At 33.7% G+C, this 18,776-nt stretch overlaps 1 protein-coding gene across 8 annotated transcripts in view; it reads left to right on the top strand.

Annotated features, from left to right (window-relative positions):
- Positions 1–18,776, top strand: part of PRPF40A (pre-mRNA processing factor 40 homolog A) — a 53,493-nt gene that overhangs the window by 5,340 nt on the left and 29,377 nt on the right. For all 8 annotated transcript variants that reach the window (XM_024579902.3, XM_045187421.2, XM_024579901.3 and 5 more), the window contains exons 3-5: positions 9,798–9,878; positions 11,010–11,040; positions 13,001–13,014. In XM_024579902.3, the coding sequence (XP_024435670.2) occupies positions 9,798–9,878; positions 11,010–11,040; positions 13,001–13,014 (126 nt within the window). The remainder of the gene's footprint in view (positions 1–9,797; positions 9,879–11,009; positions 11,041–13,000; positions 13,015–18,776) is intronic.

Raw genomic sequence — 18,776 nt, 5'->3', positions numbered from 1 at the left:
TTTCTTTTTTAATTCTTAATTTTTGTTATTTTTAATAAGAGTAAAACAATTTAAGGTCTTTTTCAGCTCTAATAGCCTATGATTTAATTCAGATCACTTGATAAGAGTAGATGATATGTAAGAGATTGTATGATAGGGAAATAAAAACAAAATTTTTCTAGTAATGCCTCCCTAATTCTAGTTTTTCTGTAGGGTTGTTTTTTTTTTTTTTAATGGGGAGTGGCTTTTGTTTAGTAAACATAAGTAAATAATTGCCTTGTACAAATGAGTGTGATTTTGTTTTATTGAGTTGAGGCAGGTTTTCTGCTGCTATCTGAGCCCAAGTTGCTACACTCCCATGCCTTGGATATCCTTAGCAACTTTTGAGCTGGTTTTCTTATTTCAAGCCTGCTCCCACAAAAAAAAAATTCTCTTGAATTTCAGCGTGTTATCTCCTTGTCCAAGAACTCTTAATGTTTTTCTGTGCCTATAGCATAATAACTAAAGTCCACAACTTACCTTTCAAGAATAGTATAATTCAAAGTGCAGTTCTAAGCTGCATGTCTTCACATTCCCTAATTTAAACCCAGGCTAGTCTTTTCATGGTATCTTGAGTGTTGTATTAGTTCATGACTAAGCTCAGCTGTCACCTCCTTGCCCTCCACTCACTACCATAATGAACTTTCTTTTACTTCAGTTCTACCATTTCAAGTCCTACCTTCCTCAGGAGGTCCTCAGCAATCTTTGCACAGCATACACCTCCCCTTCAAATTACTAAAATAAAATCCTATGTGATCTGCCTATAACTCTTATGGTTTCACTTATTTTGCCATTTAGTTATTGACTTGTTTTGCTTTATCGTTAATTTGTTTTGTCTTCCCAACAAGTAATAGATTGAAAACTCTGAGTAGAGGCAATGTTTTTTGTACTTTCAAAGAATTCTATAGATGCTGAGCACAGTTCTTGGCACATCATGGGTGCTCAGTAAAATACTTGTTGAATGAATGAAACACACAAATACTCTTTCCTACAGTATAAGCCAGTAGGTGTTACATGTGACTGTTTCTAGTGGTTACCTGTGTGACTTAACATTGTTACGTTTACTCTTGTTTTCAGTGTCTGCCTTTTTACTGTTGCTTTTTTTACTTGACAAAAATGAAAGACAAATAAGGTGAAATAATGAATAACTTGGTGACTAATAGTAATCTCCCCTTAATTTAAATTATAGGCAAATCTGTTTATTTGTATGACTTCATTGATCATCTCTTTAAGAAGTTTTATCACAGGTTTTCCATGCCCTAAGGAAACATGACTTGGAATATAGGCCTTCCAGAGAAATTTAAAGTTACTAGTATCTTAGATTTATCTGACTGATTCGACAGATTGATTTGTTGCTTTTGCTTTGGAATTACCCTTACTTTGGGGTATTTACAGAATCCATGCCAGTAAATTGAATATTAGCCCTTGACTAAAATAAACTTTTTTAATGCTATATGCTTATAACTGTTGAATCTAGGTAACTTTATGTATGCATTTACATTACCCAGGCAAGTATTTTTAACAAAAATATATTAACCTGGACTTAATGTGTTTTATAACTCTTGGGTTGTATATATAGTTAATTTGGATAGTTTTTATTCATGATACTAGAAGATAAGTTTGTTTTCATTATCTTTAGATAGCAACCCCTTAAAGTCTTGCAGAAGTCTTTTAAAACTGTTTTTACTTAGTATTTCTGGGTTTTATTTGCCTATCTTCTCCCCTACTTCCTTGGTCTCTGTTACCCTGTTTATTTTGCTTTTTCTAGCACATTGCATGGAATTAGCATTTTTGAGAAATGCTGAAGTGTGGACACTTATTTAGTCTTCTCTTTACAAAAAAAAAAAGTGAACTTCAAAATAAATTAGTATTAATACACACATAAATGAAACAGCTAATAGAGTACAACATATGTATGCATTAAATAGTGGGCTCAAAAAGAAAAGAGAACAAATGTCAGTAGGTAAACCTGTTGGTTTTATTTTATTTTTTACTGTTCTATTAACAGTTGTCCCAAATTTTCCCCCACTGCTCTCCCTCTGTTCCCCCTGGCTCCCCCCACAGTAAATCCCTACCCTGTTGTCCACGTTCATGAGTCCTTGACTAGACTCCTGTCATACACGTTCCTTGACTAGACCCTTCCCTTTCTTTCCTCACTATCCCCTCCCACCCTCTGTCACTGTCAGTCTGTTCCTTGTTTCCATGCCTCTGGTTCTCTTGCTCTTTTGTTTTGTTCATTGGGTTCCACTTATCTGTGGGGTTTTATTTAACCTGTTGATTTTAATTGGGTTTGTTACAAAAGTTGATACAATTTCTAGTCATCATGAAGTAGTATATCAGTAGATAGGGAAGATCTGTCGATCTGTGTATATACCATAGCTGTAAACTATGGGCTTTGTTTGTTTTTGACTTAGGGCAGTAATAGATCTAAGTTGTGAAGGTTTATAAGTAGGAATGAGTACAATTCTGTCTCATAGAAGTTGTCATTGGTCTTTCATTCTTACTTCCTTGTTTCATACCTTCATGTGTCTTTTAGTCAGTAGACATTTGTGTGGTATTAGTGAAAAATGAATACTGTATATTCTCTGCACTCAAGGAACTTGCAGGCATTGCTCAGACGCCTGCCTAAACTGTTTTGTCATCTTCTAACTGCTGGTTTGGCTATCACAATACTTCAATACATGGATATTTAGTGTAAATGAATCTCTTATATTTTTCTTTCTCTCACTGGTCAAGTAATCATACGTTTCTTTTGCTTATTAAAAAAAGTTAATTATAGTTAGTTACTAAAGATGTGTTTTGCACGATGGGCTTGAAAAATCTATTTCTTTTTGGTGCACCAAACTCAAAGTGAAAGTCTCAGTCTTCTCTGAATTTGAATGATGCTGTTAGCATTGTTTCCTAAAGGATTAATCATACCAGCAAGTAAGGACTATTTTGAGTTGAAATACAGTTTTTTGGTTTTTGTTTTTTTGCGTTATGCTTCTTTACAATGCAATACAAATGTTATCTTATTCCCTAGGTCTTGGTGTTCTATTTGGGGTAAGACTTCTTAAATTACCTTTGGTTAATGAATGAGCATTGAGTCTCTGAAAACATGGGCGTGGTATTGTTTCTTTGGCCGTGTGATATCAAGAAAGTTGTTACTTCTCTGAAAGATGGTTTCTCAGTAATTTCAAGGTCATTATGTATTTTTTACATATAATAGAAAATTATTCACTCTTATACAAAATTAAGGACTGTTCTTAAGGTTATCTACTACAGGTGTTTGAGTTTTTGCTATGTCTGTGTGACTGTCCTGCACCAGTAATACATATGTAAATGAGATGTGCTCTTTGTTCTAAAGATGCCCACAATTGAGAAGAAACTAAAAATAAAGTTTCATATGAACAGATGTGTTTATAAAAATTAGCTAGATACACTGAGTCTGGTTTAGTTGGGGAAGAGGATAGTAATAGTCTTGTGTCCCTTTATTACCTATGTTCTAGAGAACCTGTGTGCAAAAGAAGGCTTAGATAACTTTTTAGAGTAGGTTTTAAAGTCTTTGATTCTGTATGACTTAATTGAGATATTACAATTCGTGTGTGTATCTCCAGTATGTTTAGAGCTTTTTAAAAATAAAATAGCATTTGTTTTTGTTCAGCTCTGTTTTTAAGTTTTTGTGTCACATATCCAAACCTAGTGATTTTATATTTTCTGTACCCTTTTTGAAGTAGTTAGTTTGTGGTTTAATAAGAGACACTGGGATAAGTATTACTAAATAATGTAAACTATTTACTTGTACTTTAAAAAAAATCCTTACCCGAGGTCATTTTTTTTTCATTGCTTTAGGGGTGGGGGGAAGGCAGGGAGAGAGAGAAACATCAATTAGTTTCCCTCTCATCAATTAGTTCCTGAGGGACTGGGAGTCAAACCTGTGACCCTTCTGATATACAGGATGACACTCCAACCAACTGAGCCACACCAGCCAGGCTTACTTGCCCTTCTTCACATAGGTTTTCTTGTTTTGTTTTGGTTTTCTTTTTTCCTTTTTCAGGGAATGGGATTGGAATACCTAATCTGTGTTAGAATTATATCACCATGCTTGTGTACAATTTTGAGAGATTCGTATACCCTGTCAAATGTGATTATCCTGACTCTGAAAAGTGGGTTGGTTACATGGATGTCCAACTTATGGATGGTAGTAGTAAGACCCAGCAAATTAAGTAAATTGTACAGTGACATTGCAGAGCCAACACTAAACTGATGTTTAAGATAGAGTTATTACTGTTACTGCATGTGTTGATTCCTACTGAAGATGATGTTTTACAATATTTACTAGATGCCTTTAAAAAACCAAAGGGCCTGTCTCACAGGGAATAGATAAGGGGCAGCATAAGAGTTACTTTCACTACACGAGTTGAAGGAGAGCAGTGGTAATAAGCTATCATTTATAGAGCTTGGTTAGAAGTGCCTTCCGTGTATTTTCCATTTGATCCCTACAACAGTCCCGTCGTGAGTACTGTAGTCTCCATGTTACAGGTGATGATATTGAGAAGCAGATAGGTTAAGTAAATTCACCCAAGATTACATAGCTGGAAACTGGCCAAGCTGGGATAGGAATTCTGGCAGTCTGCCTCCAGAGTATACTTAATAGTTTACTAGGCTGCCTCCCTGCATAGCAGTATGAGATTGTCATTAAGCTAAAACCTTCTTGGAATTTGAAAGAAAGTGTGTACAGTTGACCCTTGAGCAACACAGGTTTAAACTGTGCAAGTCCACTTAGATTTTTTTCAACAAATACTGTATATGTATTTTCCTAATTTAAAAAAAAATAATACTTTCCTTTTTCTAGCTTATTTTATTGTAAGAATGCCATATAAAATACATATAACACATATAATGTGTGTTGGTAGACCATGTTATCGATAGGGATTCTGGTCATTAATAGCCTATTAGTAGTTACTTTGGGGAGGAAGTCAAAAATTACCTGTGGATTTTAAGACTACACAAAGGTCAACACCCCTAGCCTAACTGTTCAAGTGGTTAGCTGGACTTACGCAATTCTAAACTCCCTGGGTTTGAGGGAATTTAGCAAACTAAATAATTTTGAATACTGACAATTGACTTATTAAATGATAATCTATTTCATGTGGTACCAGTTTACAGAGTCAGCGCTGTTTTTTTGTTATCTAAACATTTCTTTTATGAGAAAACTATAAATGTCTTGAATTTATATATAACTCTTAATGGGTTATAATGCAACTACTTACTTTGGGTTGTTAAGGATATGCTTTAAATAGGGATATTCCTATTTCTACTTCAATGAATATTTGGTTAAACTAAAAAAATATTGTCTTATGGTTATTCAAAAATTATTTTTTTAATTTATTCATATATTTATTCATAAGGTAAGTTAGTGATATAGAAAACACTTGTTTTTAAATAGTACACTTAATAGCCTCTGTAGAGTGTACTTACCTAGTGGAATTTGACAAATTTAAAAGGAACAAGTAAAAATGCAGGAATCAAACTTTTTCAATAAATAATAATTTGCAACTGCAATAATCAGTTTGCAACTGTAGGTTTGCAGCAAGAATGGTTTTTAAAAATCAAATTTGAGCTAATATTTAAACAAAAATAAATTAGATTGTGTGATTTTTCTAAACGGAAAACTTTGGGAAATAATTATAAAAAAATAATCTTTTGAAGTGTCTGTGAAGATGTTTCCTTTTGTTTTCAGATCACAATGAAATTGGGCTAATTTAGATTACATTTTTTACAATTAATTTGCTGTAGCTGTGATAGGATTGCTTTTATTATCATACCTTTTTAAGACATACCTAGAGTAGTAAATGAAGCATTTTTTTTCCTTCAATGTAACATTAGAAGCTTTTCAAATTGGGTTGTTAATAAGAAGTTGATAGTGTGGTTTTCCCTAGTTTTTATTGGTTTGTTATTTTCTTCACCCTGGTGATTCTTCCGAGAGGGTTGTTTTTTTTTTTTTTTTGGATGGCTTCTGCGAGCATCTTGATAAATAATCTTTTATCATTACAAGTATAGAACTATACATAAAATTTTATAATATATATACACATACACAGATGGTTGGCCATTTATGCATAAAGTATATCAAATTGTATATCTGAATTATTTTGTCTTTAAGAGGTGCGAAAGTGTCCATAAAATTCACATTTGTAGTATTTTAGGTAGCTTAGCTTACATCTCACAAATGTCTTTCACCCTTCCATTTTCTCTGTCTCCTAATAACTAGAAACTCTTAATTAGGACTTATTTGCCAAGTAGCTTAAATTGAGATTTGTGAAAATCATGGTTGTGTTTTCTTTTTTTTAAATCCTTGTCTGAGGGCATTTTTAAAAATTGCTCTTTAGAGAGAGGGGAAGGGAGAGAAACATTGATGTGAGAGAAGCATCGATTGGTCACCTTCCATATGTGCCTGGACAGGGAACCGAACCCAAAACGTAGGTATATATGCCTTGACTGGGAATCAAACCTACAACCTTTCTGTTACTGGACAATGCTCCAACCAACTGGGCCACACTGCCCAGGGCCATCGTTGTGATACTATAGTGCGCCTCACGTTGAGCTTATATAACTACCACCTTGTAACTTTAAGAATGATCTGGCTTAATGAATTTTTTGTGGTGGTGTTGTAGCAACTACATTAAGAATTTTTCTCTTTAACCATTTTGAGTCAGTATCCCATTTCATTGAATTAATAGTGTCATCATTCGTGACACACTCCATTGTATTATGGTCCCTAAAGAGAGAGAAAAAATAAGCCTAAAACAGGGGTGTCAAACTCATTTTCACTGAGGGCCACATCAGCCTTGTGATGCCTTCCAAGGGCCAAATGTAATTAATTCTAGGACTGTATAAATGTCACTAGTTCAGGATAGAAACAGGGTGCCGGGCCTGATAAAACAAGGTGGAGGGCTGAATTTAGCCCTCAGACCTTGTGTTTACCACCTGTGGCCTAAAATGAAAAGTCTAAAATTCTCTTACAAATAAAGCTGGGACGCCAAAGTGCTATTCCTTGCATGTGAAGCAAGAAAGAAGTAAACCTACCATCAAAAAGGGACAGCAAAGTAACTTGCCTGTCTCAACTTTGGTTATGGGGCAGAGGAAAGAAAAATCATTTCCAAGGATTGGAACCGCAAGCCAGTTTTCATAGCTTGCAGCCTAGATTCCCGTTATTAGTGTGGTGTTAAAACAAAAAAATAGTAACTGAGAAAAATTTAATGGTCTCAAGTTTATGGTGCTACCACATGACTGGCCTAAGTCAGAACAAAGCCTCTGGAAGAATTCAACTTTAGTCAGACGGGTGAAACTTGCATCTCCATATTATGTGTATTGTGGAATTAATGAAAAACAGAAGTCATAACATTTCCACAAAGTAGATTCTGCAGGCTCTGGAAGACAGGCTTGTCTGTGATGCCCAAGCCTCTGGAAGTGCCATTAATTTGTCAAACTGTTGTAATAGCTTTTCATAAGAAACATAATATTTTGAATATTTATATTTTTGTTCTTTGGTTTTAAAGAACAAAATAACATCACAGTTTTGGTTTTAAATTATATTAATGACCTATTTAATTTTGGAATAATCAGTTGTAGGTGATTTGAGAATGTTGCCAATGTTTGTCTGGTTGAACAAGCATACCCAGTTGCCACTCAATATTTACAGAGATACTGAGTGAGAATTTAGCTTTTTCTTTGAAATTAAATCTCATTCTGTAACCAATACCATGAGTTCTAGTCTAAAGGCAAATTTTTGGATGTTTTAAAATTTGAAGTGTGGGAAGAACAGTTGAGAAAATTCTGTCTAACTCTGTCCTTTAATGATTTTCAAATATTATTTGTTGTGCCATTGGCCTTGTCTAGTGAACTTTTGTTTTCTAAATGGGATTTGATCACTTGTTTGTCTTACGAACTCAGTATTTCAATTTGAAATTACATTTTTTTGTACTGCTGTCATGTGGAAATGGCCTGTTACATGATGGAGATTTTATCCCCCTTTTCTTAATTTCTTTAATTCTTATGAGAGTATACTTGGACTTGTTCTTCAGTTAAGTTTTCAACCTTCAGTTTCTCAATTTAGCTTAGGATTCTAGTTTGTAGATGTACACTAGCTTTTGATTAGAAACAGGCCATTTTAGATAGCAGGCTGTTTCTCTTTGTTGCCCACCATGCTTCTCCCCCATAATCAGTTACTTAGTACTTAAAGACTTCAAACTTACTTTGCTATTACCTTAAAGCAAAATTAATGTGAGGATTGTCTGTAGGGGTTGGGGAGGAGAGGCAACAAGCCTAGTTCTCATTCCATCATTTTTTTTTTCCCCTTAAGGTGTAAATTACTCCTATTATTGTATTGGTGTGGGTGTTGGAGGCTTGTCAGAACTTTGGTTTTCAGATTCAGTATCTTTTTTTTTAAATGATGTTTTGACCACGTATTCCAAATTTTAGTCACGTTTTCTTTCGAGTTCTTGTTTAGTGATGTTTAAACAGTTTATTTACTGTTTTGAGTAGCACAAAAGCCTTCCTTTAACACATAGATACAATGCTACTTCATTTTAATTGTGCTTTAGCCTGGTTTTGCTTCATGACTTGACTTTCACAAGTAATAAAATTCAGTGTGTGGGCGGTGTGATCTACGTTTAGTGACTTTATTATGTCCCTATTGATCAGTATGCTTTTTTTTTCCCATTATTCCTATTTCTCAGATTGTTCATTTAATTTTTGCAGCTGTTGAATAAACTGGTCATTTATTTAAGTACATATGATTGTTTTATATAGTTTTTGTCACCTTCCATGTTTTCTTTAGATGTGTTCATAGTAAAATCAAAATTAAAATGTGGGATCATGCTAACATACATCAGAATCCTGGGGAAGTTTTGTTAATCTTCATGATCTTTATTCATGCTTATTAGGGAAGATTACTGTATTTTTCGGACTATAAGATGCACTTTTGCCTCCCACATTTGAGGGGGAAATGGGGTTGCATCTTACAATCCGAATGTAGCTTACCTGGCTCCCTGGGGCTGGGGGGCAGCTGGCGATGGTGGAGCAGGGTTTTTTTCCCTATTTTCCTCCTCTAAAACCTAGGTACGTCTTATGGTCTGGTGTGCTTTATAGTCCGAAAAATACGGTGATTTGTGTATTTGGATGGCAGTCATTGGTAGACTAGATTAAGCTCCCAAACTAGTATTTTTTTCCTCAGATATTCATGTGTATTCTTAATTTTTTCTTTACCAGAGAGGTTATAGATAATTTGTGTTTGAGAATTTTTTTTATGTATTTTTTCCAAATCACTGAATTTAAACACCTTTGATCTAAAAATGTTATAAAGGACCAGAGTGCTATAAAATTATTTCATTTAGATATTAAAAATCAAAGGTGAAAAATACTGAAAGAATTTTGTCTTCCTAAAAAAAGAGAAAAGCATGAGTGATAAGCTAAAATTTAAAGGAAATTAATACTAAATTTACCCTACAGGTAACATAATTGTCTCAACTTTCAAGTTTTGTTAAAATGATTTTGATTAGACAGAAATTATGACATAAGCATTAAAATAGATCACTGATAAAGTACTTCATTCATTCAACAAGCACTTACTAAGCATATTATCTATGTAATATAGTGCTCACTGGGTTTTAATCTTAAATTGTGCATACTAGCTTTAATAATCAGATCTAGATTCTTCAAGTCATAATAAGTGCTTTGGTCTTACGTAGTAACCTTTTTTTTCTTTTCTTTTTTGTTTTTTTAAACTTATGTTCTAGATGCCTGGAATGATGTCTTCAGTAATGCCTGGAATGATGATGTCTCATATGTCTCAGGCTTCTATGCAGCCTGCCTTACCGGTAATCTTGAGAAAATACTTTTCTTTTGATGTTTTGATTACTTTTATATATGAAATAATACATATGTATTTTATAGGCAATTGTATTAGCTTTTTAAGTGCCTCTGGTGTACTGTAATGTAAGAGGGGAATTATAGTGGACTTTCTAGTTTTTGAATGATGAACATTTACATTTTTTCCTACATATATGTTATAGTATATGAACATCCTTATTTATTAAATTAATTCTACCTTAAACAAGACTGGAATACTGAAAAGCATAATTTGTGAGCTAGAAGTATTTTATTGCTCTGCTAGCATTATAATCTATTAAAGTGCAGACATTTGCTTTACTGAGTGCCAATTGAAAATTGATATAATGTGATTTAATACTAGATGTTGGATTTAGAAATCAAAAGATTGCGTCTGAAATTTATTATTTCTCAAGACTTCAGTTGTGACACATTATTTAGAAAATCTTTGAACAGTCGTATCACCCTTACTGGGTAGTAATAGCAATATATAAATCAATATGATAGTCAAATTTGTACAATTTTTTTATTACATGATAGCCTAGTGGTTGTAATGAACAGATATGGCATACTCCACTGGAGTGGTAAGTTTGCAGTGTCTTACCCAAAACCCCTAGGACCAGATATATTTCAAATCTTTTTTTAATATTGTAAGTCATATATAACATTCTATATATTATATACAAATTTCCTGTAGGATTTTGGGCAGTACCTTATAATTTCCAGCATAATATTTACCTAGTAAAACTTAGGGATATTCCCTCTGACCTGGGGTAAATACAGATTAAAGAGTTCACCTTATTCAGGACAGGTTTTTTGCCACTACAGTGAGTTTTAGTGTCAAACTTGAAAAAACTTGGTTTTCAGAGCTGGTTGATTTCAGAATTGTGGGTGAAGGGTTGTGGATCTGTATATAATTAATGATCATATAAATATAAATATAACAGTTAAAGGCTTCAGTAGCTCCAGGTGAACTTAGACCACTAAAACTACAAAAAAAATCCTTGAGTCAGTGGCTTGGGAGTTATACACAGAGGGGACTGATTGTTCTTTGCGAGGAACTTATGTAAAATACAGTGTAAACAAGGTGAATGTTAGTAATTTTTTTTTTTTTCTTACAGCCAGGAGTAAATAATATGGATGTAGCAGCAGGTATGTATACTATTTATTGCGGTATTTATTAAACTACTGTGAACAGTAGCTTCCATATTCTAATGAGGAATGAAGGCATTGTTTCTTGGGCTTTATAATCAGCCAATGATTTTTTTTTTTAAAGCAATGGGAAATAGGGATAGCACTCATAATTGAATCCATAAGAAACTATGATTTTAGATCCAGAGTTCTGAGACCAAATTTGGTCTACAGATATACTTTGGCCTACACGGTGTTTTTAAATTTTGTAATTAGTTGTTAACACTTAAAGTCTGTTAGTTTTTACATAAAGTTTGGATTTATCTTGGATATAGCTTTTTACCCAAAGATTGGATTTCGCTTGAAAAATCAGATGATCTGAATATTTATTGTTCATAATAATCCTTGTGAACACAGAATATTTGAATGAAAAACTGTGATTGAGTTCATATTTGCACTCAGCAAACATTGTAGAATGGGGTAGCACTTCCATACTTTACATGTGGAACATGTATTCTTATTAGCCTTCTGGACTACTACTCAGCCATTTTTCTATTACCTGCCTGGACCTTGTAGTCATTGCAGTTTGTGAGTCCTGTGATAATTTTTTTCTTCAAACAATTATCAGTGTTTGTTTTGACTAGTGTGACTAATATATAACAGTCATGCCTCATTTATTTATGAATAATAATGTTCCACATAAGTTAGTATTTCGTATGTTAAACTTTATCCTGTGATTATGCCAAAAATATTTTATTTTAAACATTATGGGTCACAACATGTTTAAATGCACCATGTGCTTTCCTTCAAGTTTATAGGGGACACAGTTGATGTTTTTAAGAGGTTTCACAGGTATCATTATTTAAGCTGAAATGATGTTCTAAAATACCTAATGTCATATTTTAGCCTATTTAGATATGTAGAGGTGATTGCTATTCCCCTAAATAATTACCTTCACATTTCTTTTTAATTACTTTTTAAATACATTTGGCTCTACTGTTATGTCCATAGGAGCTTCTTTTAATTGTTCTCAGTGGAACCCAGATAGTGGAAGTTGCCATAAGTCTAAAACGTAGGGTCAGAGGTTTGAGGTATTTTTCTACTTTAGTAGTATAAACCAGGAGGGACCCCAAAAACCCCTCCTGGAGGGCAGGCCCCTTGAAGCACAGGCTTCCCCTGTCTAGGAACCCATTTGTAACAGTGTACCAGCTGGTGGTGTTGCAAGAGGCTTCATTTGGCTTCAGTGAATTTTTTTTTAAGAGTTTCCAAAATGTGTTTGCCCATCTCATGATGGGTGATTTACAAGCACACCTGCCCACACTGTGCTGAGTGTTCCAGTTTTTGACCAAAAACATCATGACCCCCATGCCTTACCCTCCCTATTTACCCAGTCTCACCCCAAGTGACTTTTTTGTTGTTGTTTCTCCAAATGAAAAAAGTCCTCAAAGCAAAACGATTCACCAGTGTGAAAGAGGTGAGACCAAAAAATGACAGAAGCACCAAAGGGCATCAAAATCGAAGAGTTCAGAAACTCTTTTTGAGAGGGGGGGAAATGTCTTGATCGGTATATTGCATCAGGTGGAGAATACTTTGAAAGTGACTAAAGTTTAAACATGTAAGAATAGATACCCAATTTTTTATAAATAAATTCTGTTTTTTGGGGGGTCTCCCCCCTCATATAGCAGAGAAAGAGGCCATCTCTGATAGCAGGAAGAGAAATAAAAGGCAAATGTATTAATACTTCCCAAACCAGCTCTTAGTTTACAGATTGAAAGTTCAATGTGCCACTTAATTCTAAAATTCCTTGCATTGTACATGTTTTGTTTGTTGGAAAAAGCAGGCACATAGGTCATATGGACAGTTATAGGATATTTATTGTGATGAGATGAAGTGGAAGAAATAGTACTGTTAAATATTTTTAAACTGTTAAGGAGAGCATGATTTATCACATTGTAAATACTGTTCCCTTTTTTTTTTTAAGGTACATCAGGCGCAGTAAGTACTTCTGGAACATATTTCATTATACTTCTTTAGCCTACTATGTCGTTCCTTATTTCTATTCTAAATTTCTGCTAAGTTGAACCCTTTTCCTTTCTGTGTCAAATGTTGAAAAATTCTGTGATTTATTTATTTATTTATTTAAGATTTTATTTATTTATTTTTAGAGAGGGTTAGGGAGGGAGAAAGGGGGAGAGAAACATCAGTGTGTGGTTGCCTCTCACACACCCCCAACTGGGGACCTGGCCCACAACCCAGGCATGTGCCCTGAGTGGGAATCAAACTGGTGACCCTTTGTTTCTCAAACCAGCACTCAATTCACTGAGCCACACCAGTTAGGGCTGAATGATTTGTTTTAAAATCTGATTTTGACGGGACCTAGTGAGAGAAATGGGAATCAGATATATATTAGTTTTTATAAGGATTTGAATTGTGCCCATCACAACTAGAAGGGAAATGAACTTTGTTAGGTGCACAAATTAATATGGTAACTTTCAGTTAAGTGTTACCTTAGTACCCTTACATACAAATATTTATACACTCTTACTAATTACTGTAAACCTAATGTAGACTGTTACTAATACATAGTAGTTTAAAATGCTTTTTTTGCTTCCACCTTCCTTAACACAGCATCAGAAAGACACATGAATATTCAGAATTGCTTAATTTTCCTTAGAAATGAAAAGAATTATATTATTATGATACAATTTTTTCCTCAATACTTGATTTTTTTAAGATAGTATCTTCTGGTGGTTTTTGCTAATGCTTCTGTTTAAGGTATTCTATTATACATTTTTGTGGTGTTTTGGGAAAATAATAAACGTGAGGCCTCCCTTAAATATGGCTTTTTTATATTTTTTAATAGCCTCATTCTTTAGCCTTAGTGGCTTTTTTATTTGTTTTTTCTAAACAGCAATGAAAAAAAGAGTTTATATGTATAATTTCATTTAGTCAGAACAATAGTCCTGGGAGGTAACTGTTACCTTCGGGTTGAAGAAATGCAGAAAGCTGTAAGTTAATTGCAAATATGTTAATATTTTAAGTTTGGGGGGAATACTTTTAACTGAAATGTATATACATATTTTAAGCTTTCTTGTGTCTTCTGCTTTAATAGTTGAGTGATTACAACATACCTGTCTGATATTGTTCCATTACAAGTGCCTTATTTTATTTTTGACTAATGATAGTAATTCATTTCAATTTTAGGAGGATTGACATTTTCATACTTTCACACTTTTCCACCCCAAAATATTATGTATTTGTTTGAAAACTTACTGTTGTTTTATTTTTTCTTTTTAGATTTCAGATACATAAATTTTGGTTACTCGTATGCTTCAGATTATGGTCATTATCATTGATCCGTGGAGGGTCCCTCCCATTTTTTCTTTATTACTCCATGTTTACTCCCATCGCCCTTGGATGTATGTCCTAAGACATGTTTATATTAGGAAAAGTTTATGATTTTTTGTGTGTGTGCGGCTTATTTTGTGTTTCTTTTCCTTGAAGTTTTTTTTATTTTTATTTTTTTAAATTGGCATGTTAGTTTCAGGTATATAACATAAATGATACAGTGATTTGTGTACATTGTGAAATGATCAGAATAAAATAGTTAACATTCCTCACCATACAACTTATAAGTTTTTTTCTTGTGATGAGTACTTTTAAGATTTACTATCTCAGCAGCTTTCAGATATTTGATACAGTATTATTAACTGTAGTCATTATGTTGTACATTACATCCCCTTGACATTTCTTTTATAGCTGAAAGCTTGTACCTTTTTGACACCCTTCACCCATTTTTCACCTATCTCCCACTCCTCCCCTCTGGCAACCAGTCTGTTCACTGTATCTGTGAGCTTAGGATTTTTGTGTGTTGGTTTGGTTAGTGGGTTTTTTTTTTTAGATTTTACATATAAGTGAGATCTTAGGGTATTTTCCTTTCTCTGTCAGACTTCTTTTAGCATAATGCCCTCAAGGTCCACCCATGTTGTTGGAAATGGCAAGGTATCATTCTCTTGTATGACTGAATAGTATTCTATTGTATATGTGTTCCACATCTTTATCCATTTCATCCACTGGTGGACACTTAAGTTATCTTAGTATCTTGGCTGTTGTAAATAAATCCGCATCCAACATGAGGTTGCGTGTATCTTAAAAGTTAGCGTTTTTGTTTTCTTCAGATCAATACTCAGAAGTGGAACTGCTGGTTCATATGGTAGTTCTATTTTTAATTTTTTGAGGAACCTTCATATTGTTTTCCATAATGGCTGTACCAGTTTACTTTGCTGCTAACAGTGCTCAAGGGTTTCTGTTTCTACACATCCACTTCAACACTAGCTATTTCTTGTCTTTTTGATAATAATAATTTCTAATGGATGTGAGGTGATATTTGTGGTTTTGATTTGAATTTCCCTGGTGACCAGTGGCATTGAGCGTCTTTTTGTGTGCCTGTTAGCTATCTGTATTTCTTCTTTGGAAAAATGTCTGTTCAGATCCTCTGCTTATTTTTTAATTGGATTATGTGTTCTTTATGTATTTTGGATACTTGACTCCTTGTCAGATGCCGAATTTTGCTGTGTATAGTAATCTCCCATGCATAATGCACACATACTTTTTGCCCAAACTTTCAGGAAAAAATCTTTCATTTTAATTTTTTAATTAAGTTGTTTATTTATATTTAGAAACAAAACCGATTATCATATTCCAAGGTATTATTTTGCTTATGGATATCGTTGCTTTCTAGAATTACACTTTTAATGTATAAGCATAAATAAAAGAAACACATTCATATAGATACAGAATTAGTACTAGCCATGTATAATGTGCATCCTTATTTTTCCCTCAAAAATTTGAGCAAAATGCTCATTATACACGGCAAAATATAGTATATGATTTGCAAAAATTTCCTCCCATTCGGTAAGTTGTTTTCTGTCTATTGATGGTTTCATTTGCTGTGCTCAAGTTTTTTAGTTTGCTGTAGTCCCAATTTTTATTTTTGCTTTTCTTGCCTTTGCTTTTGGAGTCAGCTCTAAAAGTTGTTGCCAAGACCACTGTCAAGGAGCTTCTTATTACCACTTATGTTCTCTTCTAGGAGCCTTTGTAGTTAGTTTTAGGTCTTTCTTTCAAGTGTTCAAGTCATTTTGAGTTCATTATTTTGTGTGGTATAAGATAGTGATCTTGTTTAATTATTTTGAATTTGGCTGTTCAGTCTTCCCAACATCATTTATTGAAGATACTGTCATTTCCTTATTATATATTCTTGGCTCTTTTGTCATAAATTAAATGACCATATATGTGCATGTATTTATTTCTGGGCTTTCAGTTCTGTGCCATTGACCTAGGTGTCTGTTTTTATGCCAATACCATGCTGTTTTTTGTGGTGTTGTTATTTTTTTATTTTAAAATTTTATTTTCAGAAAGGAAGGGAGAAAAGTGGGGGGAGAAAGAGAGGGAGAGAAACATTGATTAGTTGCCCCTTACACACCCCCGAGTGGGGAACTGGCCCACAACCTAGGCATGTGCCCTGACCGGGAATCGAACCAGTAGCCTTTCGGTTTGCAGGAGGACACTCACCCCACTGACCCATACCAGTCAGGATGGTACCATATTTGTCTGGATTACTGTACTTTGTAATAGAGTTTGAAATTCAGGAAGGTGATACTTCTGGCTTTGTTCTTTCTCAAAATAGCTGTGACTATTTGGGGTCTTTTGTGGTTCATACAAATTTTAGGATTATCTATTCTATTTCTGTGAAAAATGCCATTGGAACTTGCTTAGGAATTGCATGGAATCTGTGGATTGCTTTCATAGCATGGACATTTTTGCAATACGTGTCAATTCTTCCCAATCCATGAGCACAGAATATTTCTCCATGTGTTTGTGTCTTCTTCAGTCTCTTTCATCAGTGTTTTATAGCTTTTAGTGTACATGTCTTTCATCTCCTGGATTAAATGTATTCCTAGCTGGATTGTTTTAATTTTTATTTTTTTATTTATATATTTATTTGGGTGGTACAATTGGAAATAACATTGCTATCTTAATTTCTCTGATAGCTTAACGTTAGTGAATACAAATGCAACTGATTTTTGCATATTGATGTCATATCCTGCAACTTGACTGAATTTGTTTTTCTTAATCTTTTTTGTTGTAGTTTTTAGGATTTTCAATAGGTGATACATTTTTTTTCTCTGAATGGCATTGTGCTATCTTATTCTGTGGCTTATGTGGTTTTTTTTTCTCTATAAAAAAATAACCTAATTTTTTTTATTGACCTCTGTTTTCCTGCTCCATATCTTTTATATAATTTTCAAATCTATTTGTCAAAATCAAAAAATATTTTTGTTATTTTGGTTGGAGGTACATGAAGTTTGTAGATCATGGGGACCTGTTTATGGCCATGAACATGATTGTCAGGTCTTCTTTTGTGTCTGTTCTATAAAAGAGTTTCAGATTTTCTTTATTGAAGGCTTACACATCCTGCATTCTGTTAGTTTATAGATACTAAGATTTGGTGCTGTTTTGAGTCTATCAAGCTTCATAATGGTCTTTTTTTTTATGTGTTCATCTAGTAGGTGTGCTGAACTCTTGTTGCTTATTGGGTTTTCTATGTTTATTAAACTATCATCCTAAAATAATGATAGTTTCGGCCCCTCTACTAATCCTCATCTGTTTTACTTTTATTGTGCCAGCTGAAACCTCTAGTAGCAGTGATGAGAAGTAGCAGTGATAAGCTGGCATCTTTGTGTTGTTTTTTTTCTTAATAGGAATATGTATAAAATTTCTCCACTAAATATAGTGTTTACTATATAGCTTTTTGGTATATAACCTTTATTAAGTTCAAGCTTTTTTCTATTTCTGGTTTGTTGGCATGGATTTCAATACCTGCTTATTTTTAATGTTCTCCAGTCCTTTTTTCACTATTAACTAAGATGATCATAAGATATTCTCTGGTCTGGTAATATGAAAGTACACAGATAAATTTGCTGACATTAACTCGTCTCTTCATTACTAAAATGAATTCTAATTATTATTTGTGTGTTTAGGGTCTATATATGTGCACACACTTATTTTTAATTTCATCTGGATTTACATTGTTAATTTCTGTGTTGCTTGTGTCTGGGCAGGAACCCCTCTTTCTGGTCCCTAGAGCAGCTCATATAAATGACAAACAACTTCTTAACAGCTTAATATAACAACCAAACATTGACTACACCCAGTATTTTTTGAGAATAGAAGTTTTGGATTACTGTTTCAATTTCTTCAGTGGTTATTGAAGCTATTCCAGTTTTAAATTTCTTCTAATAATTTAGTTTTTCCCAGATATTTATTTGCTGAGTTTTAATAATTATTTGGCATATTGTTAAAAATCCTAATAGCTGTTATCTTCCTTACTTTGTTTTGGGAGAGAGTAACTTCATAAATTTATTTCTTCTATCACTTATTTCCTTCTTGGTTGCTCTATTGCTCTTTTTCTGGCTTCAGTGTTCATCTCACTGGTTTTCAGATATCCTTATTTTTAATAGACTTTGGGGTTTTTTTGAACCAAATTGAGCTCAAAGTAGAGAGTTCTTCCCATACACCCTCTCTCCCCACGTACATACAGCCTTCCCTATACTATCAATATCTCCCATGACAGGGTTTTGTTTGTTACAATCAATGACCATATATTAAGACATCATAACCCAAAGTCCACTTTACATTATGATTCATTCTTAGTGTTTTGCATTTTGTGTCTTTTGACAGATGTGTGATGACATTGT

This window comes from Desmodus rotundus, chromosome 2, assembly GCF_022682495.2.
Source record: "Desmodus rotundus isolate HL8 chromosome 2, HLdesRot8A.1, whole genome shotgun sequence".
Lineage (NCBI taxonomy): Eukaryota > Metazoa > Chordata > Mammalia > Chiroptera > Phyllostomidae > Desmodus > Desmodus rotundus.
Note: the sequence above shows the minus strand (reverse complement) of the source record. Positions and strands in the feature narration are given on the sequence as shown.